General features: G+C 34.8%; 2 protein-coding genes across 5 annotated transcripts in view; both read right to left on the reverse strand.

Annotated features, from left to right (window-relative positions):
- Nucleotides 1-8,674, reverse strand: part of CD7 (CD7 molecule) — a 33,734-nt gene extending 25,060 nt beyond the window's left edge. Inside the window, exons 1-2 of one of the 2 annotated variants that reach the window (XM_074260518.1) lie at nt 8,204-8,674; nt 6,315-6,436 (exon numbers count right to left, since the gene is read on the reverse strand). The gene's annotated coding sequence lies outside the window, so the exon portion shown is untranslated. Of the gene's footprint in view, nt 1-6,314; nt 6,458-8,203 lie in introns of both variants that reach the window. The other variant, XM_074260520.1, reaches the window with a different exon arrangement.
- A 5,092-nt stretch (nt 8,675-13,766) lies between these two features.
- LOC141538749 (uncharacterized) overlaps nt 13,767-26,081 on the reverse strand; it is a 50,608-nt gene continuing 38,293 nt past the window's right edge. For all 3 annotated transcript variants that reach the window (XM_074260514.1, XM_074260513.1, XM_074260515.1), the window contains exons 2-4: nt 19,573-19,727; nt 17,931-18,245; nt 13,767-15,166 (exon numbers count right to left, since the gene is read on the reverse strand). In XM_074260514.1, the coding sequence (XP_074116615.1) occupies nt 14,784-15,166; nt 17,931-18,245; nt 19,573-19,636 (762 nt within the window). In that variant the 5' untranslated portion in view covers nt 19,637-19,727 and the 3' untranslated portion in view covers nt 13,767-14,783. The remainder of the gene's footprint in view (nt 15,167-17,930; nt 18,246-19,572; nt 19,728-26,081) is intronic.

The following is a 26,081-nucleotide window of genomic DNA, read 5'->3' on the forward strand; positions in this document are numbered from 1 at the left end:
GATCATTGAATGGATGAGAAGAATTTTGTCTTTCATAGTTGATCAAAACACAATCTTGCTGTTACTGTGTACAATGTATTGCTGGTTCTGCTTATTTTGTTCTGCATCAGTTTGTGTATATCTTTTTTAAATCAGCTTATCATTTTTTATGAAACAATAATATTTCATTACTTTCATATACCATAACATTCAGCCATTCTCCAATTGATGGGCATCTACTCATTTTCCAATTCTTTGCCACCACAGAAACATTTTTGCACATGTATTTTTTCTTCATATGACTATAGGTGGATTTAATTTCATTATCTGAAAATTGTCTATTTATTAAAGACATACTTTAAAACTATACTTAAAGTTGGGACAAATTTATGATAGGAAGAAAGTGTGAATTTTTCTTATTAGAAGGCAGAACAGGAAAGTTTTAGGCCATCTTCAGATCCCAAAAGAATAAAAGTAGGTAGAGTTAAAATTTAACTTTCTGTTCTTTATGGCTTTTAAACAACCAAGGTGAAAACATTAAGCAAGTCCTGATTATGAGTCTCAGATTAAAGGTGAATCCCAAAGTGCTAAAAAGCTTGTTTTGAAATCAGGAGGCAACTGAAAGTAAATGAAATGTAATGTTACTACTGTAGTTAAATCAATTGTTTAATAAATTAGAAGCACAGTAAAACTTGTATTGAAATCAGTAGAAGTGAAAATAACTTCAAAATTCTGTTTTGGTAGAACTCTAGTTAGGGTAAGAATGATTGAAGATAGAATTAATCAAGAATATAACATAGGAAAGCATAGCAATGAATTAAATGCATGCACACCTAATAGAGGGTACTCAAACTACAAAAGATCAAATTAAAAGGACCATATGGCTTATAAGTAAATAAAAACCCAACAATTTTGAGAGAATAGAATCTGTGAATCATTCCAGGATATTTCTTGTTCAAACTCAGTGGGTTAAAGCTTTTTCTAGAACTTATAATGGTTTTGATATTGGCAAGATGCATTCTGAAGCCCACCTAAAGTAGCCAGATGTACTTCCCCTTTCTTTATTCTATCTATAGAGCAGACAAAGGGAGGTTTAAAGCCTATCATATATTTATTTAGACATACTTTAAGATATAACTATATATATATATTAATGTAATGAGTTTTGCCTCCAATTACATTGAATATATGAAAATTTATCTGTAAATGAAGTATTTTCAAATACTTGAAAATGACTATCATGTTTTCCTTGAGTGTCATTTTTTCCAGATTAAATATGTTTTAAATTTATTCTAATATGATTGGATTCAAGGCTCTTCATCATCTTAATTCCCTTCCTCAGGTCATTCCAGTTTGTCAACATATATACTATTGTATATAGTTATATACAATAACTATATCCAGCCCTAATGTATAATTAATGAGGTTTTGTTATTCAAGGTAGAATCTTCTGGGACTTTAATATAATTCTAAGTTTTGATTTCAGTTATAAGTGTCTGACCTCTTATAAGGTTACTAGTCTGTCATTTAAGAAAAATGTCGGAAGCCCAATAGGAGTAGCATTTATAAACTCCCAAAATTGGATGTCTGTCATAGAGGAATAGTTGGGGAGGAAACCTTAGGAAGACTAAGATAAAGACCTTCCTGATTCAATTTCCCATTTATTAAAGACATACTTTAAAATTGTACTTAAAGTTGGGATAAATTTATGGCAGGAAGAAAGTGTGAATTTTTCTTCTTAGAAGGCAGAACGGGAAAATTCTAAACCACCTTCAGATCCCAAAAGAATAAAATTAAGTAGAGTTATAATTTAGTTAACCTTCTGCTCTTGATGATTTTTAAACAACCAAGGTAAAAAACATTAAGCAAGTCCTGATTGAGATTGAAAGTGAATTTCAAAGTGCTAAAAAACTTGTTTTGAAATCAGGAGGCAACTGAAAGTAAGTGAAATGTAATGATACTACTGTAGTTTAAAAATATTTTCCTTTTAAAGGAAATTTCCATTTAAAGACACAAGACATTTTCCTACCTGGTTAATTCTGAGACTGGCTATAATATTGTTTCATTCAATAGGTTGCCTATGACTCATACCTGAAATCAAACAGGACTAAGGCTAACATGTTCTTGCCTTTCTCCTCACAAAGCAAATTCCATCGATAAGGGCAAATATAAATTAATGCCTCATTTATTCATAAGAGATAAATTCTATTGGTAATTTTTGATTAAGTAATATGTTAGTATAGTACTACTATACTAAGGAATAATTTTGAATTGTCATTTGAATCCCAAAGAATAGAAACCATGAGGTTTATGGGATATTTAGTTTACAGGAGATCATACTACATCTTTTTTTCTCCCTGAGGCAATTGGGGTTAAGTGACTTGCCCAGGGTCACATAGTTAGCAATGTTAAGTGTCTGAGATCATATTTGAACTTGAGTCCTCCTGACTTCAGGGCTGGTGCTCTATCCACTGCACCATCTAGCTGCCCCCAACATTTTTTCATTATATTGATATGATAGTGGTAAATATGAATTAGTGGGAGATGTGATTTAGTAATAAATGTGTCACAATTTTCAAAATGAATTAAGAATTTTACACGTAAACCTAGTGTTGATAATTGTGAAGAGGATGAAATTATTTTCCTATTTGAAGCATCTATCTGATAATTTTAAGAGAAAGACAATTTTCCAATTCAGGCTCTCATAATGAAATATTTGAATCTCTGAAATTTCAGGTGAATTTTGTGTTCTTAATGTAATGATCCTTCTATAAAATAAAGCTATAGAAGCTATTTTATGTTGAGTTTGTATTGAGTTTTCCTACAAGAGTTTCCTCTTGGAATCTAAGAAGAAAATCTGAAAGGAAGACATCTTTTCAGAACTGTCCTAAGATTTGTTCCAGAAATGCTCATCTTTTGCTTTTTATAATTATAAAGTAGGATGAAAGAATTCTACAGCATGGGGCAATGGATGGTGAGAAGACTTGCTACAGTGGAACATTCTTCTTCCCTTGCTTTTTACCCTCATTCCCTCCTCCTATCTCTGGGCCTCGCAAAATCTGCCCTCAAAGTGCAGCAGAAAGATCTATCATGAAGGCTACCCTTCTCTATCAATACATCTGGACTACATGATTACTTACATACCTTAGAAGAACTGAGAATCACCAACTCTATATCTTTTGGTGAGATAAAGGACCACCATATAATGTACTACTACTTCTTGAAATTCTACAAGCATTACTTTCTGCTCTGCCTCTAAGCCTTCTAGAAACCCAGTCACTGTCATCTGACTTAGTAACATAATCTAGAGACCCCTGAACTTTGTCATCTCACTCCCTGTAAGCTCTTAGCTTCTTTTTCTGAATAGGGAAGAATACTGACTAGGCAGCCGCAGAAATACTTTACCTGTATTTCAATTCCTTTTTTATTTTAATGCACCATGTCTTATTTATTTATTTACATTTTTAAAAATTAATTTTATAATTATAACTTTTTTTTGACAGTACATATGCATGGGTAATTTTCTACATTATCCCTTGCACTTACTTCTATTCTGAATTTTCCCTCCTTCCCTCTATCCTCTCCCCTAGATGGCAGGCAGTCCCATACATGTTAAATATGTTATATAGATACAATATATGTGTGCAGAACCAAATTTCTTGTTGCACAGGAAGAATTGGATTCAAAAGGTAAAAATAACCAGGGAAGAAAAACAAAAACTGCATTTCAATTCTTAACAAATTTAAATGACAAGGAGTGGCTAAACAAAGTATGGTACATGAATGTAATACTATATTGTGGTATAAGAAATAATAAACATAATGAATACAGAAAAACATGGAAAGCTCTACATGAGTAAAGTCAACAGGGCCATAAAACAATGTGCCTGGAAATATAATTGGAAAGACCAACTACATTCATACACACACACACACACACACACACACACACACACACACACACAATCAAAAGTAAATGTTGCAAAACTATAAAGAACAAACATAGATGGAAAGAAATGAAAAAAAATCTCCATCTCATTTCTTTGCAGAGGTGAAAGATCTGCAAATATAATACATTGCACATATTTTTAATACTTTTTCAATTTCACTGATTTTTCTCTCCTCCTTAAACTAAAAAATATATATATATATGTATATATATATATATATATATGTATATATATATATATATATATATATATATATATATATATATGTATATATATATATATATATATATATATATATATATATATATATATATATATATATATATATATATATATATATTATTTGTCAATGAGATGATTGAAGTCAGTTTCAATGATCTCGTGATGAAGAGAGTCATCTACACCCAGAGAGAAGACTGAGGGAACTGAGTGTGGATCATAACATAACATTCTCACTCTTTTTGTTATTTTTCATTTGTGTTTTCTGATTCATTTTCTCTCCCTTTTGATCTGATCTTTCTTGTGCATCAAGATTATTGAATTACTTGCCATCTAGGGGAGGGGGGAGGGGGAAGGAAGGGAAAATGTGAAACACAAAGCTATGCAAGGATCAATGTTGACAAATTTTCTGTGCATATGTTTTGAAAATAAAAAGCTTTAATAAAAATTTAAAAATTAAATTTATATATATATATATATATATATATATATATATATATATATATATATATATATATATATATTTTGTTACATAGGATAGCTATCCAGGAGAGAAAGCCAGATAATGAAGAAATGTATAAAGTTTCAAAAAAAAATCAACCAACACATTTTAAAAAATCAAGATCTTCCTAAGATCTTCTACCTTACTTTGTAAATTCCACTACATATAACTTAAAGCAGAGTAGAATTGTTTCTCTATACATAGCTGTAGTATATTTCATGATATATTGATACATGATACAATGGTACATAATACAATGAAAATATCCATCTATTATACCTATCAAATGGACATAAAATCCTTCTAAAAAGATAACTCTTTTCCTCTCTTCCTCATTCAAGACATGCTGATGTCATATCATATTTTGGGATTTTACATATGAAAAATCAGAACCACATTTATAATTATTCTGAATGGATTAACACACTGAATATCAATCCGCAGGCCAAATGTCTTTTTAAAAAAATTTCCCTCAATTATTGTAAAATCAATTTTTAATATTAAAGAAAAAGTTGAGTTCTAAATTTTCACCCTCCCTTTTCCCCTCTCTCCTTTCTCTAAGATAGTAGGCAATTTGATATAGGTTATACTTGTGCAATCATGCAAAATATATTGTCATTAGTCATGTTGTGAAAGAAAACTTAGAACAGAAAAAAACTCATGAAGAAAATGTTTAAAATGAAAAATACTATGCTTCAATCTGTAGTCAGACTCCATCAGCTCTTTCTTTTATCATGAGTCTTCTAAAATTGTCTTGGCTCATTGAATTACTGAGAATAGCTAGGCCTTTCAGTTGATCATTGTATAATATTACTGTTACTGTATAAAATGTTTTCTTCATTCTGCTCATTTTGTATCAGTTCATGTAAGTCTTTTCAAATTTTTCTGAAATCATCCTCTTCACATACCACATTCATTTCCTAATTGACGAATATCCCCTCAACCTAAGATTCCTTGCCATCACAAAAAAGAATTGCTATAAATATTTTTGTACAAATAATTCCTTTTTCCATTTTTCAGATCTCTTTGGGACCCAAACCTAGTAGTAATATTGCTGGATCAAAGGGCATGCATAGTTTTTATAGCACTTTGGGCATAGTTTCAAATTGTTCTCCAGAATGGTTGAATAAGTTCACAACTCCATCAACAATGTCTTAGTGTCCTAATTTCCACATATTCTCTCCAACATTTCTCATTCTCCTTTTCTCCCTTATTAGCCAATCTGATAGGTATGAAGTAGTACCTCAGAGTTGTTTAAATTTGTATTTCTCTAATGAGTATAGAATATTTTTTCATATGATCATAGACAGCTTTGATTTTTTTCAAGTGAAAACTGCTTTTTCATATCAATTGTGGAATGATTTGTATTCTTATTTTTTTGAGTCAATTTTCTACATGTTTGAGAAATGAGGCCTTTATCACTGGCTGCAAAAATTTTCCCCAGATTTTTGCTTTTCTTCTGGTTTTGTTTGCATTAGCTTTGTTTTTGCAAATCCTTTTTAATTTCATATAATCAAAATGATCTCTTTTTATATCTTGTAATGCTCTCTATTTTTTGTTTGGTCACAAATTCTTCTCTTTTCCATTAATCTGGCAGATAAACTATTCTATTCTCCTCCTAATTTGCTTATGATATCATACTTTATGTCTAAATTATATACCCACCAAATGTCTTTTAAATTGGTATCTGTGGATTCAAGGTTGAGGAAAAGTTTTCATGGTTTGAGGTATTTCAGGAGGTCTTTTCCTCAGAATGCTTCCAGATCATCACTTGCCTTGACAGCCATCTGAAATGAAGAGTTTAGGCTCTGGAATAAAATCCTTTCCCTATAACAAAAGTCTTACAGCAATTTGTTATGGGCCAGAACTTGAAACAAGGTGCTAAGTCAGTTATCTAATTTAGCATGGTATTTAACAGTTCTCTAGTTCAGTACATGTACTTAGTACTTACTCAGTTCTACAAGATTCATACCTTTAAGAGAGCATATATAAGCTAGGAGCCTCAGCCAGGATTCATTCCAGAGATTCAGAAGCCAGAGAAGGCAGGCCTCTCAGAACCAAGGAGAGAGATAGGCCTCCAGAAAAACTAGCCGAGCCCCAAGTGAAGGAGACAAGACTTTGAAGCAGACAATAAAGGATTTGGACTTTAATCCCTGGCTGCACTTGTGGTGATTACTATACTGAAATGAAGGCTGCTCCCAGAAGCCTCCCAAGAAACCTGATCCCAGAGAACATTATATTTTAGAGAAGAATATTACAACAATTAACTAACTTGTCACACACAAAGATACACTCTTATTTTGCCTTATTTTTCAATATCATAAACTAACAAATTGGGAATAGTATGAATGTCAACAATTTCATGTTTTGTCCAGTTATTGCCCATAGATTCCATAATAATTAGATTTGTCATCATATAAATAATTTTTAGATTACACAAACTTTTCAAACCATTATCTTAACAAATTGCTATAGTATTAACATATGCCCATTTGGTTTTTGAATGTGCGCAGCATAGTTTCTCTGTAAATAAATTTCCTAGTTACTAGTCTTAAATTAGAATTTGCAAAGGTTCTTATCCCTATGTGGGCTTCACATGCATTCCTATAGCTTCGTATTTAACATCTTTTTTTTTTTTGGCTGAGGCATTTGGGGTTAAGTTCTTGCCCAGGGTCACACAGCTAAGAAGTATTAAGTGTCTAAAGCTGGATTTGAGGTCAGATTCTCCTGATTTCAGGGTCTGTTTTCTATTTACTGCATCATCTAGCTGTCTCTCTCATGACACATCCCTCACTCTGCAAGAAAAGATGGAAAAGAGAGATCTGGGTGCATTTGTATAAGTAAAATGGGGGATTAGTTAATGAGAGTTCAGCAATTCCCTATGTGGGCTTCAAAGCATATGTATGTATTCTATGACTCTTTCCTATCTTTACTTTGTGGTAAAGAAAAGAAAAGAATATTTTTTCATTGGATATTGAACCAGAACTGAGAGTGCATACAAAAAATTCTCATAAGGGCAATTGTGCCTTTTTTCCCCAATAGTGGAAAGGCACTAACTGTTGTTAAGCCTCAAGGTAAGAAGAAATGTAGATCCAGCACCAGTAACTGACTCTTTACACTCAGGCTCACATCTGGCCATGAATATCTGATGCTTCTGCTCTTTATGTCTTTGCCTTTGTTCTATCTTGTTCTTAATGAAAGAGTGTTCACCAGTGTGACCTGGTGAACTATGAAAAGTCAAGAGAATAAATAGAAAGTAGAATTTATACCAGAGCTTAACATGTACTCTGTTTCCTTGCCTGCACTGAGGACTGCAGGAACGTCACCAAGTGGACTAAGAGATCCCTTTTCTCCCAGGTAATTGCCAATCACCATAGATTTGCAGAAAAAGATTATTTACCCCATGTAATTTTTGTTGTGTCCTTCATTTTTGAAAAGGACTAATGACATCATGAGGTTGATGTCTTGAGTTGTGAATTGAATATATGCACAAAGTTGTCAGATTCACTTTTTCCTCCAGAATCATTGAAATCTAATGGCAAGGCTTGAAGTACCTGTTTCTACCTTCACAGCTGTTGGCACAAATTGTTCTCATTCATCCATTCTCCTAGAGGAAATCTTCACATGCTTGGGGTATACACTCCACCAACTCAGCAATGGGTTTGATTTAGTAGTAATTAGTTATAGCTAGACAGTATGGGGCTCCACAAACGACTTCATCCTTTAGCCTTTCCAAACCTTCCCTTAGAAGTAATTTGAGACATTCTATGGGAAGGGAAGCCTACTAGTTGAGGGGAACATGAGCCATTTTCCTGGTGTTTCAGGGGGCCTTGTAAGAAAACAGATATCTTGAGGTCTGGAATAAGGAAGAACTAGGAAAGGCTAACAGAGACTATCTCTAAAAGCAACTCATGCTTATTGAATGAATCTGCCTTTCTTGGTCATACCCAACAAGTACTTGATTAGGAAGTCCTTCCCCTTCCTAGAATGGTGCTAGTTCCACAAGGACACAACTTTTGGAATCTGGGATTCCATAATCTCAAAGCTATTGTTTTAAGAGAATGTTTTGATGTTGAACAATGTCAGCATTCTGAGGATGTTAGAGGAAATGGAAAACTAAGCAAATTTAATGGTGTCAGGCTCAATTTCAGACTTTTGTGGAGAAGTGAATGCCCTGATCAGAGATAGTAAGTCCTATTTGGAAGTAAGATATGATCTTTCAGAGCTTGATGGTTGCTGCTGTGGTGATAGACTTGACAGAAGTCAGGGGACGCTCAGTTATCTTTGAAGAGCCCTAGAGCTAGAGTATTTTATCTTCAATGTAGATGTGTTCCTCAAGATCCTCTTACACACTAGCCATGTGACTTATAGTCATTAGAAGCTCTATTAGAAAGCCTTGTCAGATCCTCCATTTTTCAAAGCATCTCCATTCCCAGAGTGAAGGATGCTAACATCTATCTGTGTATATCTTTCTTGTATTGTATAGAAGACCAGTGAACCAGGAAAAAATGTTAAGAACCAAGTTCTCTTAGGAACCAGTAGTGGCATTAGAGTCAGGAAGACAATTAAATCTAGCCTTAGACACTTTCTAGTCATGTGATCTTGGAAAGAGCATTTAATCTCTACCTATCTCAAGTCTTTCAACTGTAGAGTGGGGAAGATAATAGCAAGCCCATACTAAGGTTGCTGTAAGGAACAAATGAGATAAGTGGCAGACCATAGGACTAATGGCAGGGGCAGGATGTCAAGGGTAGAATCCCATCCTTTGGCAGAGTTGCAACTTGTTAATGGAGGGCACTAATTGAGGGACTTAGTAAAGTGTGATATTGATTTCATTATTTCCATTTAACAATAGAGGCTTCCTCTGCTCTATCCCTTTTGTTAGGGAGACTGTTTTGCATTTACCAACACATGATAGGCAATTCTAGATGAAGGGTAATAGTAAGACACCGTTGTCATCTATTCTGTAGCAACGAGGGGACAATAAATGGGCTAATAATTGCTTTTCAGAAGTGGCATATTGAGTGCCTTCTTCAAGCTTAATGGTTGTTTAGTCTTATCACTTGCCAAAAGATTCCAGTCAGCCTCGTCTTTATGAAAAAGACTGCTAAAATCAGAAACCTCATATGGTCATAAGGATCTAGGGAAAAAAGAAAATTTGATAACCCATTTTAGGTCATATAGGCTGCATTATCATGCAGTTGGGAGGAGTTTTTTTTTTTTTTTTCCATTATCAATACACACAATTAGTCTTCTTTCAAAGAAATCAGTACTAGCCTCCCATCGCAGCATTCATGTCTGAAGGATCATGGCAATTCCTTCATTCATGACTTCTGATAAGAGAAAAAATGCTGTAAGGGAAAGCAGCCTCCATTCCATTCATGACCATCTGGTCCCCCCACAATTAGCTTGATCCTTAGCCTTTTTATTCATTCTTTTCCATACTAGATGCAAGAAGCTGATTTTTCCACCTTGGGGAATTTCAAAAGCTAGGAGGATAAGCCACAGGAATTCAGCACTCCAGGAATCCAGGCCACAAGTTATAGCCAGTCTAGCATCTGAGGTATACTGAAAAGCATAGAATAATCATGTCTAATGATCTTTAGGACTTTAGACCAGTTAAAGTTAACAGTGATTCCACCTTTGGATGTGAACTTGGTAGGATCCATGCTATGTAGGAACTGAATTGAATTTTAACCTAATCCCTTTTCAGAGATTAAAGTGTTGGGGTGGGGGGAAATTATGAGATCATAAGGGAAATGTTTGTGAATTTATTTTTGTTGTATCTGTGAAGTAAATATTCCTTTGTAATAGCTACATGATATTAACTGGTTAAATAGAATTGGAGTGCTAGTTATTGGCTCCTAAAATAGAGGAGATTATGGGGGGGGGGAGTTGAGCCAATGATAGAGAAAAGAGAAATACTCCAAACACTTCAGGATATTCTGAGAACAATGAAGTAAGGGGAAGATGATGTAAAAATTCTGGCCCTGAGTGTAGGGCACAGCAAACACATTATGTGTATATTATATACTCAAGGACCACTAGATGTTTTAAACTAAACATGTCTGAAAGATAATTCATTACCTTTCTCCCTAAACTTTTTCTTTACTTCTTAGTTTCTGTATTATTATGGAAGGCAACAGCAGCCTACTAGTTTCCCAGGTGCACAACCTCAAGTAATCATCATCTTTCTCACCCCTATCCAATGGATTGCTGAGGCCTATAGATTTCATTTTTGCAACATCTTTCCAATATTCCCCTCTTTCTCTTCTGATACTGCCATCATTTTACTACAGGCCCTCTCATGCCTGGATTTTTGCAATAGCCTGATGGTTGGTCTGCTTGCCTCACTCTCCCCTCTCCAATCTGTCCTTCATTAAAACACCAAAATACTCTTCCTAATATGCAAGTTCAACCATGTAACTCTACTTTCTTTCGCACCCCCTCCCAATAAATTTCAATGGCTCTCTATCATCTATAGAACAAATACAAAATGTTTTATCCCCTATCCTATTCTTATAATCTTTTTACATCTTACTCAGTGGTCCTCAAACTTTTTAAATAGGGAGCCAGTTCACTTCCTCAGACTATTGTAGGGCTGGACTATAGTAAAAACAAAACCTCACACTCTGTCTCCACCCCTCAGCCCATTTGCCATAACCCGTCGGGCCGCATCTGGCATTTGTTTGAGAACCCCTGATTCTTAATGATATAGCATCAACAACTTGGAGAGTATAATAGCCTATGTTATCAGGAACTTGAATAGATCATGTCAAATTCACTTCCTTTCCTTCTTTACTTGGGTAACAAGAATGAGGGCTCAGAACAGTGTCATAAAATTAGGATAAATCTGTGGGACGTCCACCAAGCCTGAGAATATTGTTTTTTCATGGGTGGCCTCCTTTATGCCTTTTTGTGAATTAGAAGTTGCATTAATGATTCAGGACCTTGCTCACTGAGTCAATCCTTGCCTTTTAGTGGGAAAAAAATAGCCTAGCCTACATGTTAGGGATACTGGTAGATATTACTGATAGCACAAGGTATGTAACATTAATTGAATGAATAAATGCCCCAGACTCTCTAAATTGATCAATAGCATCTGCATAGAGATATAGCTTTATTAAGAATCTTGGTTTAATCAATATTTCAGCTTTACTTTGTTCAGTCTTCATGATCCCATAGTCCATCATACATCTCTTGAAGTTTGTTAATGTTGATATTCATTGTTTTCATGACACTACCTATATGTCTCATCTTCTGCCATCCCCTTTTCCCTTTGCCTTCAATCTTTTTCAACATCAGGGTTTTTTCCAATGAGTCCTATCTCCTCATTATGTGTGACCAAAGTACTTAAGCTTCAGTTTCAGTAATATGAGTGAATAATCTAAATTAACTTCTTTCAATATTGACTGATTTGACCTCTTTCTTGTCTGAGGGACAAGTTTTCTCCTGCACTGCAATTTGAAACTGTCAATTCTATAATGCTCAACTTTACTTCTGGTCCAATTTTCACAGCCATACATTGCTACTGGAGAAATCTTAGTTTTTAATATATGGACCTTTATTGATAAGGTGAGATCTCTGCTTGTAAGCATGTTGTAAAGATTTGTCATAGTTTTCCTTTCAAGGAGCAAAAGTGTCTTAATTTCATAGATACAGTCAATATATATGATGATCTTTGAGCCCCAAAATATAAAATCTGATATTATTTCTATTTCCTCTCCCTCTATTTCTCAGAAAGTGATAGGTCCAGTTGCTAAGATATTAGTTTTTGATATTAGACTTCAAAGTGGCTTTTACACTTTTTTCTTTTATCCTCATGAAGAGACTTCTTAATTCCTCTTCATTTTCTGCCATCAGAGTGGTATCATCTGCATATTTGAGATTTCTCTTATTATTTCTCCTAGCAACTTTAATTCTGGATTTTTTGATTCGTTTCACATGATATACTTTACATATCATTATTAAGTTACATAATTAAATTAGGTGACAACATACAAACTTCTTGTACTCTTTTTTCCAATTTCAAAACAATCAGTTATTGTTTGCTTCTATGTTGCTTCTTCATGCACATACTGGAAAATCCCCATACTTCATGCACATACTTCCAGAGACAAGTAAAATGATCTCATATTCCCATCTTTTTAAGAACTTGCCACACAGTTTTATGTACATATATGTGTATATGTATATATGTATGTATATACATACATATATGTGTGTGTATATATATATGTGTGTGTGTGCATATATATATAAACCATATAACTTATCCAGCCATTCCCTAACTGATGGACTTCTCAGTTTGCCAAAAGATTGCATGATAGGGTTATTAGCTTTCATATAGTTTTGGGAAGAACAAGAAAACAAAAAAACAAGAAACAGAGTATAAATGGTTACAAAGTCTGAAGTATCATAGATGATGGAAAACATTATGCTTACATAGAAGTGATGCATGTAGGACTGATGTGGTTAGTGGCTGTGCAGAAAGCTAAGATGTGAGAATCCCCTTCTGGTGGGTGCAGGTTCAATGTGAAACAATTCACAAACCCGAAATATTAGTGGCAAAAAAGAAAGTTTTGTTGTTGGCACTACAGAAGTCAGCTTTGCTAGAAAGACTGACTTCCTCAGTGGCAAGGTCCTGGAAGAGAAATAACAAAAGGTTTATCACTGAGAAGAAAATGTCTCTTCATAGTGGGCAGGGGTCCTGGGCAGTTATGCCAAAGAGAGGTTCCTTGACAAGGCATAGTCTTGCTTTAGGCCTGTGCAAGTTATGAGTTTAAAATTGCATTTTTAAATAGTAAATCTGACACTGAAGTTTCAATTGAATGAGATTACTGCCCCAGGCCTAGGTTCCAGTTAAATGAGATCACTTAATTTCCAGCTAAGTAGGAGTGGTCCTGGACTAATTTTCAACTCAAAAGAGAGTGAGCTAGTCCCACAAGATAACAAAATGACACCACTTATCTTGGTTCCCAGAGATGGGTCTCTCCCTGAGGAGAGCTCCTCAGAGTTTCCCTCCCATATTCCCAAAACTATCTGCATGAGAATTACCAACAACTCTTTCATTTCAAAATTCTGAATATAATACGAGGAACACACCCAGAGCAATCATGATGATTATAACTATGATTTATTTTGATTCATTGTGGGAAGACCTACAGTGAAGTAAAAGCAAAAATGATGAGTGAGCACTGAATTGGGAATTTAGAGATCCCTATTTGCATCCCTACTGGACCAAGTTGCTACATACTACTTTTGGGCAAATCATTTAATTTCTCTGGATCTTAGCTTTCTTAATTCTAAAATAAAAATTATGATAATAAGGTCCTTTTCCAGCTCAAATGCTTTATGATTCTATGAACTATGAAAGTTAAGAATTTTGTGGAGAAATTTGTCTATCCAAAGTATTCTCTTCTCCCTCAGTTTGTTACTAATCCTTTGACCTATTGTTCATGAAAGAATTGTAGAGTTGTAGAACAGGTTCATTTGAGTTCCTCCATTGTGCTCCATGATATAATTGGGTTGTTTTGATAAGAAAGTAAACTGTATTTTAAAACATTCATAGAATAGAGTCAGAAATAGTATAGAGAAATCATTCAGGAGGCTAAAGAATTATTTAGCAGGAATAGATATGAAGATATCTTAATGTAAGTGCTTATTTTGTCTTTTTGTTTTTAATTTTTTTTTTAGAAAGGGTAGATTTAAAAAGAAAGGTCAGTGTGGCAAAAATTCTACATTTAGAGTTAGATGATTTGGATTCAAGTTCTGGCTCTCACACTAATGAGCTACATTCCCTTTCTCAGTCTCAACTTCATTATCTGTCAAATGGCAGTGTGATAATAATATTTAATCAATATTTCTCAGGAGATTATTATCAGAAAATCAAACTGAATCTATAAAGTGCTTTTAAAAATGAATTATTGGAACAGTGGATAGAGCTCCACTCCTGAAGTCAAGAGGACCTGAGTTCAAATCTGACCTCAGATACTTGATACTTCCTAGCTGTGTGACCTTGGGCAAGTCACTTAACCCCTTTTTTTGCCTCAGCAAAAAAAAAAAAAAAATATGTAATCTCAAAGTGACAAAGTTCAAGATCCTAAGCCATATTTCTGAGTTCACTGCCAAGTCTTATTCCAAATACATTAGAATTGCAATTTTTATCCCAAACAGCACAAAAAAACTTAGAAAATTATTCACTCTAACAGACCCATTCTTCCAGACCTCACCTAAGGATTTACTCATCATGGCATTAGTATAGCAAGTTTGTGCACAAAATTCTGGGGAGCCCCTCTCATCATCCACAACTTTACAGCAGGGTGGGTTACTGTTAAAACTATCTTTCCAAAGTTTAATGCTGCTGAGATTGAATAGGCCTCTGGCATCCTGATTGGATATGAACTCTGTTTTCTCTGTCCAATCTGTCTCATTGGACCAGATGATTCTTCTCCCCGGCTTTTCCAGTGTTGCTTGGCAGATCAGTTTATCATTTTCCTTGGAGATTATAGGACTTTCTAGAAGAAGCAGAATCACAGGAAGACAAATAAATACCAGGAAGAGTCATTACCATCAGGAGGAACAAGAAGTATTGGACAAAGAATTTAGACAGCAATGCATTAGAGAATTCCACTTGTACTCTAGCTCATGATATCAACAACATCACCACCAATAATGATGGTGATGATCACAGTTTTTGTATAATACTTTAAAGTTTGCAAAATGCTTTACATATATTATTTTATTTGATTACAACAATCCTGCTCATAAAGTGAATACTATTCCCATTTTGCAGATGAGAAAACTAAGGTTTAGAAGTTAAAATGACTTATTCATGTCCAGTGCTCTCTCCACTCCTTTTCATATCTGTCTTCAAGAAGTACACAAAGTCCTATAGTAGGTCTTGGTAATTAAAAAGCAACTTGCTCTATTAGGAAAGGCAATGACTTGGTTCCATTCTAAACTGGAACTCATTGTATGACTTCTGAATTCACTAACTCTTTTCCTCCACTTATATTTATAGGCTTATTATGTACTAGGTACACACAGAGGCAGCTGGGTAATACAGTGGTTAGAACCCTGACGCTGGAGTCAGCAAGATCTAAGTTCAAAACTAGCCTCAGATATTTACTAGCTATGGGACATTGGGCAAGTAACTTAACCTCTGTTTGCTTTAACCACTTGAGAAAGATATAGCACACCACTCTAGTGTCTTTGCCAAGAAAACCACATAGACAGTATTGACGTTATAATTTGTGGGGTTGCTAAGAATCAGATACAACTGAACAATAGCAATGTTCCAGGAATCATGCTAAGCTCCTTAAAATTATTATTTTATTTGGTCATATGATAATTTATATAATGATTTATAATTAATTTATTGTGTGACTTTGGACAAGTGACTTTGCCTTCCTTCCTGAATCCAAGCTCATTGCTCTACTCACTGCATTACCTAACTGCAGAATAAATACAGAATCATAGACTGACAGTTTGAATCACTTAATTAAAACAATCCAGCTTTTAGAAGGCCGGCATCAAAAGCTCCTCTGCTCAAATTCAATTTCTGTCAAAACTCAATGTCAAAGTCTTCACCAGTCATTTCTGAAGACTTTCTGATCACAAGCATGCTTATGGACTTCTTGCCAAAACTATTCACCATTTAAGAAGCAGTTAGGTAGTATAATAAATACATTGGGATTTCAATTGTTACTCCAAATAGCCCAAAACAATTTGAAAAATTATTCACTCTATCTGACCCCTTCTTCCAGACTTCACCTAAGGAGTTGGACCTGATGTCTAGAAAACCTGAGTTCAAATACAGCTTCAGATACATACTAACTATACAACACTGGACAAGTTATTCAATGTCTTTTCTCATCTGTAAAATAGGGATAATAACATCAGTTCTTTCCCAGAATTGTGAGGATAAATGAGATATTTATAAACTTTTGCAAATCTCAAAAGTAATTTGTGTAATTTGCTAGCTAGCTTTTATTAAAGGAAACGTAATTACCAGAGATGAGGCAAGATGTGTTGTCACAGCTAAACCCTAAGATGCTGATCATTGCTATTGGAAGAGTTTGTTCTCAGAGAGGACCATGATATCAGGGAGGTGATACCATGACATGCAAATGAACTGGATTTAAATTGAGGGAAGATTGTGTAAGGTCACCTGCCTCACTTTCCCCTCCAGAGCATCTGAGTCCAGTGATCAGATTTTGATCAGAATGACTGGAGATGGTCCTGGGTACAATGGGAGACTTTCTTAAGCTAAAATCTTCAACAGATCTATAGTTTGCCTGAGGCCACATCCATTCAGACATTAAGGCTAGGTAGGAATAGACAAAGAATCTTCTCTTTCACTTAGTTAAAAAAAAATTCTAAATAAGTAAATATGGGAGGAGAAGACCCTCAGGATTTCTGGCGGAAGCATAAATGATTGCTGTTGACATTCAATCTGAGTCGATTAGTACCCAAATAATAATCAACTAGGACTTGGTCTGGGATCATCTATTGGTGGCCAATCAATGAGAACCAGAGGGGTTTTTTTTGTTTTTTTTTTAAAGACATGGTTTGGCTTTGATATCAGAATAAAGAGGCTCAGATGGATGTCTATGCAGCTGCTTATGGCACTCCTTCCCAATGCCTCATTCCCAGGACTTATAGGAGGCTTAGCTTCTTTGAGAATGTAGCTATGCAATTAATACATGTTCTAGGTCTTGATTATCTGAGATTTTTTTTTAATGATCCAACTCAGCAAGTTAAGGGGGGTAGAATTATTTCTCTTGAGGTAAAGATTTGTCTATTGCTTTAAATAGATGTCTGAGAAGAAACTCACCCACCAGGATAACCAGTTATATCTGTTCTGTCTTTGAAAGTCAAAGTGCTGGAGAGAATAGAGATTTGGCCTTGGAATCAGGAAGATCCAGATTCAAATCCTGCTTCTGAATAAAGTCATTTAAATTATCAATATCTCCAGGCAACTTTAAGACCATAAGCTACAAGTGAGTTGTCCATCAGAAGATGGAGTTTCCATACTAAAGAAATCATAAGTCCAAAATCTTGAAAAAGTTACCAGTGCTATAGTTACCTATATTAAGGTGTATGATCATTACATGTATACTCTAGGAGGTTAGGAATCTGTCACTAAACTTTGTGTTGTGATTACTGTATCTATATAATAGGCAAATAATGCTTGTTGAAGAATTGAACTTAGAGGAAGAGCTTAATATGTTCCTTAGCTTTATATATAAAAAACTTGCATTCCTGACTTTTTCTTACCTGAAACATACAGTCTAGTGAATTTAATTATGGACCCTTTGCTTAAAAGACGCCACCGGTAGAGTCCCTGATGGGAAATTTGGGTTTTCTCAATCACCAGCTTGACTTCTCGGTTCTCAAACATGACACGCATCCCTTTCTGAAGTGGATACTCTCCTACTGTGGTCCTGTTGAAGAGGAGTTCTCCCCTGTCGTTCTCATTTTTACAGAGATATAATCCTATCTCACGAAAGTCCATAGTGCTAGTGCAGTTTATCTCAACCCGGTCATTTTGGCAAGCAGATACTTCTTTCTTGCAGCGGAACTCTGCAAACTCTGCAATAAATGAACAAATTCCAGAATCATGTCATCACTACCACCACCATCATTTTCATCAACACTTAGAGAAACACTATTGTGTATGTGCCAAGTACTGGGGGCATCAAGAAACACAAGGCACTCACTACCTCTGACCTTAAGGACTCGCTGTCCCATAAGAATACATAGGGTCAAATGAATGACTGTCACAGATAACATTTACTCAAAGTTCAAAGGGCAAAGAGATCATTGAGGCATCTGGGGAAAGGCTCCATGGAGAATGTTACCCTTGAGTTAGCTTTGAAAGATTCTCAATTACTCTGAGAATTCTCAATTCAATTTAACAGATTTCATGCAATGCCTAGTGAATGCTGGGGATACCGAAAAAAGGAAAAAAGAAAGAAAGAAAGAAAGAAAGAAAGAAAGAAAGAAAGAAAGAAAGAAAGAAAGAAAGAAAGAAAGAAAGAAAGAAAGAAAGAAAGAAAGAAAGAAAGAAAGAAAGAAAGAAAGAAAGAAAGAAAGAAAGAAAGAAAGAAAGAAAGAAAGAAAGAAAGAAAGAAAGAAAGAAAGAAAGAAAAAAAAGAAAAAGAAAGAAAAAAGGAGACATCTTCCCTCAAAGAGCTCATATTCTACTAATCAAAAGCTATTTGACCCATGGGAAGGTGGTGGTGGAGGTGGTCCAGGTCTGTGATTTCATTCACTGGCCTGTTTTAGCTCCATTAAACATGCTAACTAAACACTCAGCCAAGTCCAGCCCAAAACTTCATTAGAAGCCCTACAAAGAACTATGTCACACCAAACTCATTGTGTAAGTTTAGGACTCAACTCCCCACTCAATGTGAAGATTGGAGAACAACTTCTGACCTAAGAAAAGTCTATTCCTTTTTCTCCCTGGATTCCCTGCCTCCCTCATATAGTTTCTTGTGTGTTTTTTTGTTTTTGTCTTTCCCTTGATTTCTGTCTGATTTCATGTAGAGTTGGCTTTCCTGCTGACTTTACCAAAGAGGGAACTGTATGTATCAGAAAAAGAACTTTTGCCCAGGGTCCTAAACTCTCTAGGTTGTCTTAGTATGAAAGACCATTGACAAAGAAAGTAAGATCTAGATATAGGATTAGTCATGAGAGAATGTGTCAGAGAGATATGAATAGAGGAAAATACCATAGGAAAAGTGAGAACAAGAGAGAGAAAAATTCAGAGCTGGAAGGAAATTATTTTTCTAGGGCTCAGTTTTCTTACCTATGATTTCTAAGGATCCTTCTAACTCTGAATTATACTCTTTTTATTCTCTCTCTTGTTCTTTTCTTCAGAGATTATGCAGAGAAGATGGAGAACAAAGATACTCACTTGAATTTCCTGTGGCACTCAAAGCTACCAAGAGACAAAGGATTCCACTTGTTCTCAGTAACATCAGGTCAGATAAACTGTAGTAGCTTGTAAAGATATTGAGAAATCAGGCTTCAAGAGTCACTCCTCTTTGTCATCTGTTCTCCAGACACCCCCTGGAGAAAGAAAAAGTCAATGGAAAAAAAGTTCTTACAAACGATCTTTGCTTGGTCCTATTATCCTCTATGAGAAGTGACCATTGCTGGATTAGGAGTTAGTCTACCCTTTCAACTTCCAGTAGTCATAGGATCATATGATTCAGTGTTGGAAAGAGCCTTTGAAATTGTCTAGTCAACATTTTATAGGCAAGGAAAGTCCTCAATCTGGGACTCATCCTCTGCTTTCTTCCTACTATCCATTGCCATTGATTACTCACATTCATTTTATAGGTGAAGAAAGTGACTCCTGGAGTTTTGAATACTCTTGTACCTCTTACTATCTGTGTTTCTCTTCCCAGATCCCAGTAAAATGAGAAAAGAATGTAGATTTATGATTATTTAGCAATAAGATAGAGCCATAGAGGATGCTAAGTTGAAGCTGAGAAAGATACAGTGAAAGATAGAGGCATAGAGACAGAGACAGAGAAACACAGAGAAAAAACAATGACCTTCAAGATCATTCATTCCAGCTTTCTGATTTTACAGACCAAATGGAGGTTTAGATACTATCAGATCACATACTGTCCAAAATCACACAGGACCATGATTTGATTTATGAGCTCACTGCTCTTTCCAATGAGCTTTTGATATTGTTGAGTAGCTTCAAGTTTTTTTGCTTTTTTTTTTTTCCCCTGAGGCAATTGGGATTAAAAGACTTGCCCAGGGTCACACAGCTAGGAAGAGTTAAGTATCTGAGTTCAAATTTGAACTCAGGTCCTTCTGACTTCAGAACTGGTGCTTTATCCACTGTACCACCTTCCAGTTCTTTATGATCCCAACTGGGATTTTCTTGGTAGAAATACTGGAGTGGTTTACCATTTCCTTCTCCAATTCATTTTAGAGGTGAGGAGAATGAGGTTAAGTGACTTGCCCATGGTTACACAGCTAGAAAGTATCTGAGGCCAGGAAGATGAGCCTTTTGATTCCAGGCCTGGTGCTGTATCCATTGTATCACCTAGCTCCTCCTAAGTATAAAAAAATTTCTTGATGCTATCATTCAAAGGAATTATGTCCAAAAGCTGAACAGATCAGCTCTTTCCTAATGCCAGATCAGCTTCAGGATAGGTACGCTTGTGATGACAGTTTGGCACCTTAGAGCTTGACATATAAACTGACTTTTTTAGCTGTGACATGGAATTGCTAAGGAAAGCAAAATAGCAGAAACATCCAAATCCCCTTATAAGGCTTCACCCATGGTCTGAGATTCCAGACTCATGAACCTAAAAGAGGACCAAGATGAAAATGTTGGCAAAAGAACCTTTTTAATCAATAAGCATTTATTTTTCCCAGGTTTAAATTTATTTATTAATTTTAATACAGATTTCTTTATGAATCATGTTGGAAGAGAAAAATAAGAACAAAGGGGAAAAACCACGGGAGAGAAAAAAATGGAGAAAAAAGTGAACATAGCATGTGTTGATCTACATTCAATCTCTATAGTTCTTTTTCTGGATGCAAAGGGAATTTTCTGTCCAAAGTCTATTGGGATTGGTTTGGACCAATGAACCACAGAGAACCAATTCTTTCATAGCTGATCGTCATGCATTCTTGCTATTATTGTTTACAATGTATTCCTGGCTTTGTTTGTTTTGCTCAGCATCAATTTGTGTAAATCTTTACAAGCCTTTCTAAAATCAGCCTGTTCATCATTTTTTAATAGAATAATAATATTCCATTATCTTCATATACCTATTCAACCATTTCCCAATTGATGGGGAATCTACTCAAGAATCTTTAGTTCTTGAAAACTTTGAAGCCTCAGGGTAACAACTTAATTTAACTTTGCTCCTAAGAAAATCAAACCTAAGGGAGGACAAGTGGAAAAGATAAAAACGATTTTTCAAAAAGTACATTAAGAAGGGGCAGCTAGGTGGTGCAGTGGATAGAGCACCAGTCCTGAAATCAAGAAGACCTGAGTTCAAATGTGGGCTTAGACATTTAACACTTCCTAGCTGTGTGATCTGGGCAAGCCACTTAATTCCAATTGTCTCAGCAAAAAAAAAAAAAAAAAAAAAAAAAAAAAAAAAAGTACATTAAGAATACACAAGTGGGGCAATTAGGTGATAGAGTGTTGGGATAACAAAACGGCACTGTTGGTATATAGAATAGACTTTTGACAAAAAGAACACTTGATTGTATTAATAATTCTAAAAATCAAGCTTGTTGAAGGACCCATCTTTTAAAAATTCTAATATCAAAAGTTGATATTAGCAGTTGTAGCAAAACACTGGAAGCTTGTCTACTAAGTGTATATATATATATATATATATATATATATATATATATATATAAATAAAATGACATCCCTTTTCTCAACTATTTGACATAGTTATAGAAATGTTAGCTTTAATAATAAGTTAAGATGGGAAATTAAATATAAGTGTCTGTAAAAAGGAAATAAAAGTTCTCTATTTTCAGATGACTTACTGATTTACTTAGAAAATCACAGTAAATCAATGAAGAAATTAATTTAAATAATAATTGCATTAACAAAAAAGTATCAAAATATATAATAGATGCACAGAAACTAGCAGTATTTTTATATAATACTCTAAATATATATAATATATAATAATATAATATATAATACTCTAAATAAAAAGCTTTAAACTGCACAAAATGCAGAAATAAAGAAAAAATTAAATAACTGTAGAATCACTGAAATTCATTGTTAGGCCCTGAAAACAAAATTAAAATGGATATTCTATCTAAATTGATTTATAATTTCAATTCTTTACCAATAAAATTGCCAGGTAATTCTTTCCTAGAAATTATCATAGTAAAGTACATCAGTATAAAAAATTTTGTTACATATGTACATTTTTTTATATATATTTCCATATGAGTCAGATTGGGAGATAAAAATCAGGGGAAAAAAGGAAAAACCATGATAAAAGAAAGAAAGAAGAAGAAAAGGTAGAAATAGTGTGCATTGATCCATATTCAGTTTCCATAGGTCTTTCTCTGCATACAGATGGAGTTTTCTGTCCAAAATTTATTGGGATTACCTTAGATCACTGAATTGCTGAGAAAAATCAAATCTATCATAGTTGATTATCACACAATCTTCTTGTTGCTGTGTACAGTGTTCTCCTGGTTCTGCTTGCTTCATTCATCATCAGTTCATATAAATCTTTCCAACCTTTCCTAAAATCAGCCTGTTCATCATTTACCTGGTCCAGTTCTTAACTTTGTGTCATGTTCTCCCTTTGGAAGTCCGGGGAAGTCTGGGGACCCCTTGTCAGAACACTGTCAGTTATCTACATTCATAATAGAAGGCTAAATTTCAGTTAGAGATTAGAGAAAATAAAGATATAAATTTTTCACATTCAAGTTCATGTACCCTTTGAAATCTATCAATAGATTTCCTTGAAGGTTCATCAATCTCACATGTCCTGATCCAGGAGATCATCTAGAACAATTAAAATTCAGAGTTTAAGTGACTTTTTCAAGACTTGTTTTGAAGTGTATTTTATTCCAGTTTATTCCCTTAATTTAGTTTATTCATTCAAGAAGCCTTCATTAAGTAGCTAAGTATGTACTATGTGGAAAGCACTTTCTGAATATTGAGCAAACTGCAAACTTGTTGCAAAATGCAATTCTTCCCCTCAAGAAGATGTTTAGTAGAATGATTTTGCCTTCCTTGAAACCCTTTATTATTTCAGTATTTCTGAGTCACACTAGGAAAACAGAATTCTGATTAGCCACAAGTGCTACCTACCCACAGATTATTCTTTATCACCTTCTTCAGAGAGTGCCCTCAGTCCATTTCCCACCCCCAATAATTGCAAAATGTTGGAAATCACCAACCAGTTAAATGTATTTGCTCTAGGCAGGACAGAAACTGCAGTGCCTCCTGTGTTCTGGATTTCTCTGGTTATCAGTATCTGGTTTACCAGTATCTGGTAAACAAAGTTTTATGTTTATGTAAACTACTGACCTGCCTGGTGCGTGCAAAAAAGATTGTGTCTTTCAAGGAAAATTTGAACTCTTTAAGATTACTCATGCAAATTAAAATATATAAAAGGACTTTGAAAGGATGGTTGCTTATCAGACAGATCTTTGGACTAGGGAGAAATTTATGGCCACAGAACTAGAAAACATTATAAAATGTAATGTGGACAACTTTAATTACATTAAATCAAAAAGGTTTTGCACAACAAAACCAATTCAGCCAAGATTAGAAGGGAAGCAGAAAGTTGGGGAATTTTTTTTTTTTCTTTTTACAGCCAGTGTTTCCAATACAGGTCTTATTTCCAAAATACATAAAGAACTGAGTCAAGGTTTTAAAAAATACAGGTCATTCCCCAATTGATAAGTGGTCAAAGGATATAAATAATTTTCAAATAAAGAAATGAAAACCATCTATAGTCATATGAAAAAATGCTCTAAATCATTGTTGATTAGAAAAATGCAAACTGGGGCAGCTAGGTGGTGCAGTGGATAGAGCACCAGCCTTGAATTCAAGAGGACCCGAGTTTAAATCTGGATCTCAGACACTTAACACTTCCTAGCTGTGTGACCCTGGGCAAGTCACTTAACCCCAGCCTCAGAAAAAAGGAAAAAAAAAGAAAAAAGGAAAAAAAGTAAAATGCAAACTAAAACACCTTTGAGGTACCACTTCACATCTCCCAGATTGGCTAAAATGACAGGAAAAGATAATGATAAATGTTGGAAAACTGGAACATTAAACCATTGTTGGTGGTGGTGTGAACTGATCCAACCACTCTGGAGAGCAATTGGGAACTATGCCCAAAGGACTATAAAATTATATTTGATCCAGCAGTAGCACTATTGGGTCTGTAATCCAAAAACATCATTAAAAAAGGAAAAGGAACCATATATGCAAAAATATTTGTAGTGGCAACGTAATGGCCAAAAATTGGAAAATGAATAGATGCCCATCAATTGGTGAATGGCTGATTAAGATAATGGTACTTGAAAGTAGTGGAAAATTATTGTTCTATAAAAAATAATGAACAGGCTGATTTTAGAAAGTCCTGAATTAATGTTGAGTGAAACAAGCAGATCCAGGAAAACTTTACACAGCAACAGCAAGACAGAATTGTTTCTTCTCAGTGGTTCAACGATCCAAAGCAATCCCAATAAACTTTGGATGGAAAATGGCATCCAAACACAGAGAGAATATGGAGACTGAGTATAAACTAACACATGCCATGCTCACTTCTTTTTCTTTTTTCTTCTGTTTTTTTTTTCTTTTGTGATTTTCCCCTTTTGTTCTGATTTTTCTCTCCCAACATAATTCAAAAGGAAATATGTAAAAAAAATGAAAGCCCATATATAACCCCCCCACAAAAAAAGTTGTTTCTACATGTAACTGGGGAAAATAAAAATTAAAGAAGGAAAAAAAAAAGAACGAAGGAAAGAAATAGAAAGAACAAAGGAAAAAAAAAGCAAGAAAGAAAGAGAGGAGAGAGAGAGAGAGACAGAGAGAGGGAGAGGGAGGGAAGGAAGTCGGGAAGGAGGGAAGAAAGTGATTGCTTTGAATCTGTGTTGGTGTGTGTGAAAGTGTGGAGGTGTGAGACCATTTGCAGCTACCTTGGCAGAAAGGAAAGTGAAACATTCTGATAATGGGCCTTTGAAAATGCTAAAATCTATGATGTCATTTTCCCCAGAGATTTGGCTTGCTCAGCTCTCTTCCAAGATGTTATCATGCTGGCTGCCAATCCTAAATGGGAAATAATCCTTCTCAGGTTTACAATAATGACCGCAATAGTAGCAGCAGCAAAGGTCATTCTCTAAGAATTTAATATGCCATCACAAGACTTACTGACCTTTGAAACCTTGGCCATTACGTCTAGGAAAAAAAAAAACAAACAACCGGCAAACCCTGGAATTAGGAAATCAGCTTTGCCACTGACACCCTGTGGAGCAGTTGACATAGCATTTGATTTCTGTAATCTGTAGAATCCTCCTTTGTAAAATGGAAGTGACCATATTTGTTCTACCTACTTCATAGGGCAATAACCCTTCTCATGAAAATATTTCTTAACCATTTAACACTCTGTATATGTGGGCTAAGTATAAGTATGAAACTCCAAAGCTATTCAGAGATTTCTCCCTGTACAATCCTAAAATTCTAGAATTAGAGATTTTTAGAACTGAAAGGTACCTCAGAAATGATAGAATGTTAGTCCAGCCCAGACATTCAGGATAGTCTCTTCTACAATATATCCAATAAAGGGTCCTCCAATCTTTGCTTGAATACTTCCAAAAAGGACTTTAAAGGCAACCCAGGACCTCATCACTCCTTTGCCTCCAGTATTTTCCCATTCTATTTTCTACTCAGCT

Source organism: Sminthopsis crassicaudata, chromosome 4 (genome assembly GCF_048593235.1).
Source record: "Sminthopsis crassicaudata isolate SCR6 chromosome 4, ASM4859323v1, whole genome shotgun sequence".
In the NCBI taxonomy this organism is placed as follows: Eukaryota; Metazoa; Chordata; class Mammalia; order Dasyuromorphia; family Dasyuridae; genus Sminthopsis; species Sminthopsis crassicaudata.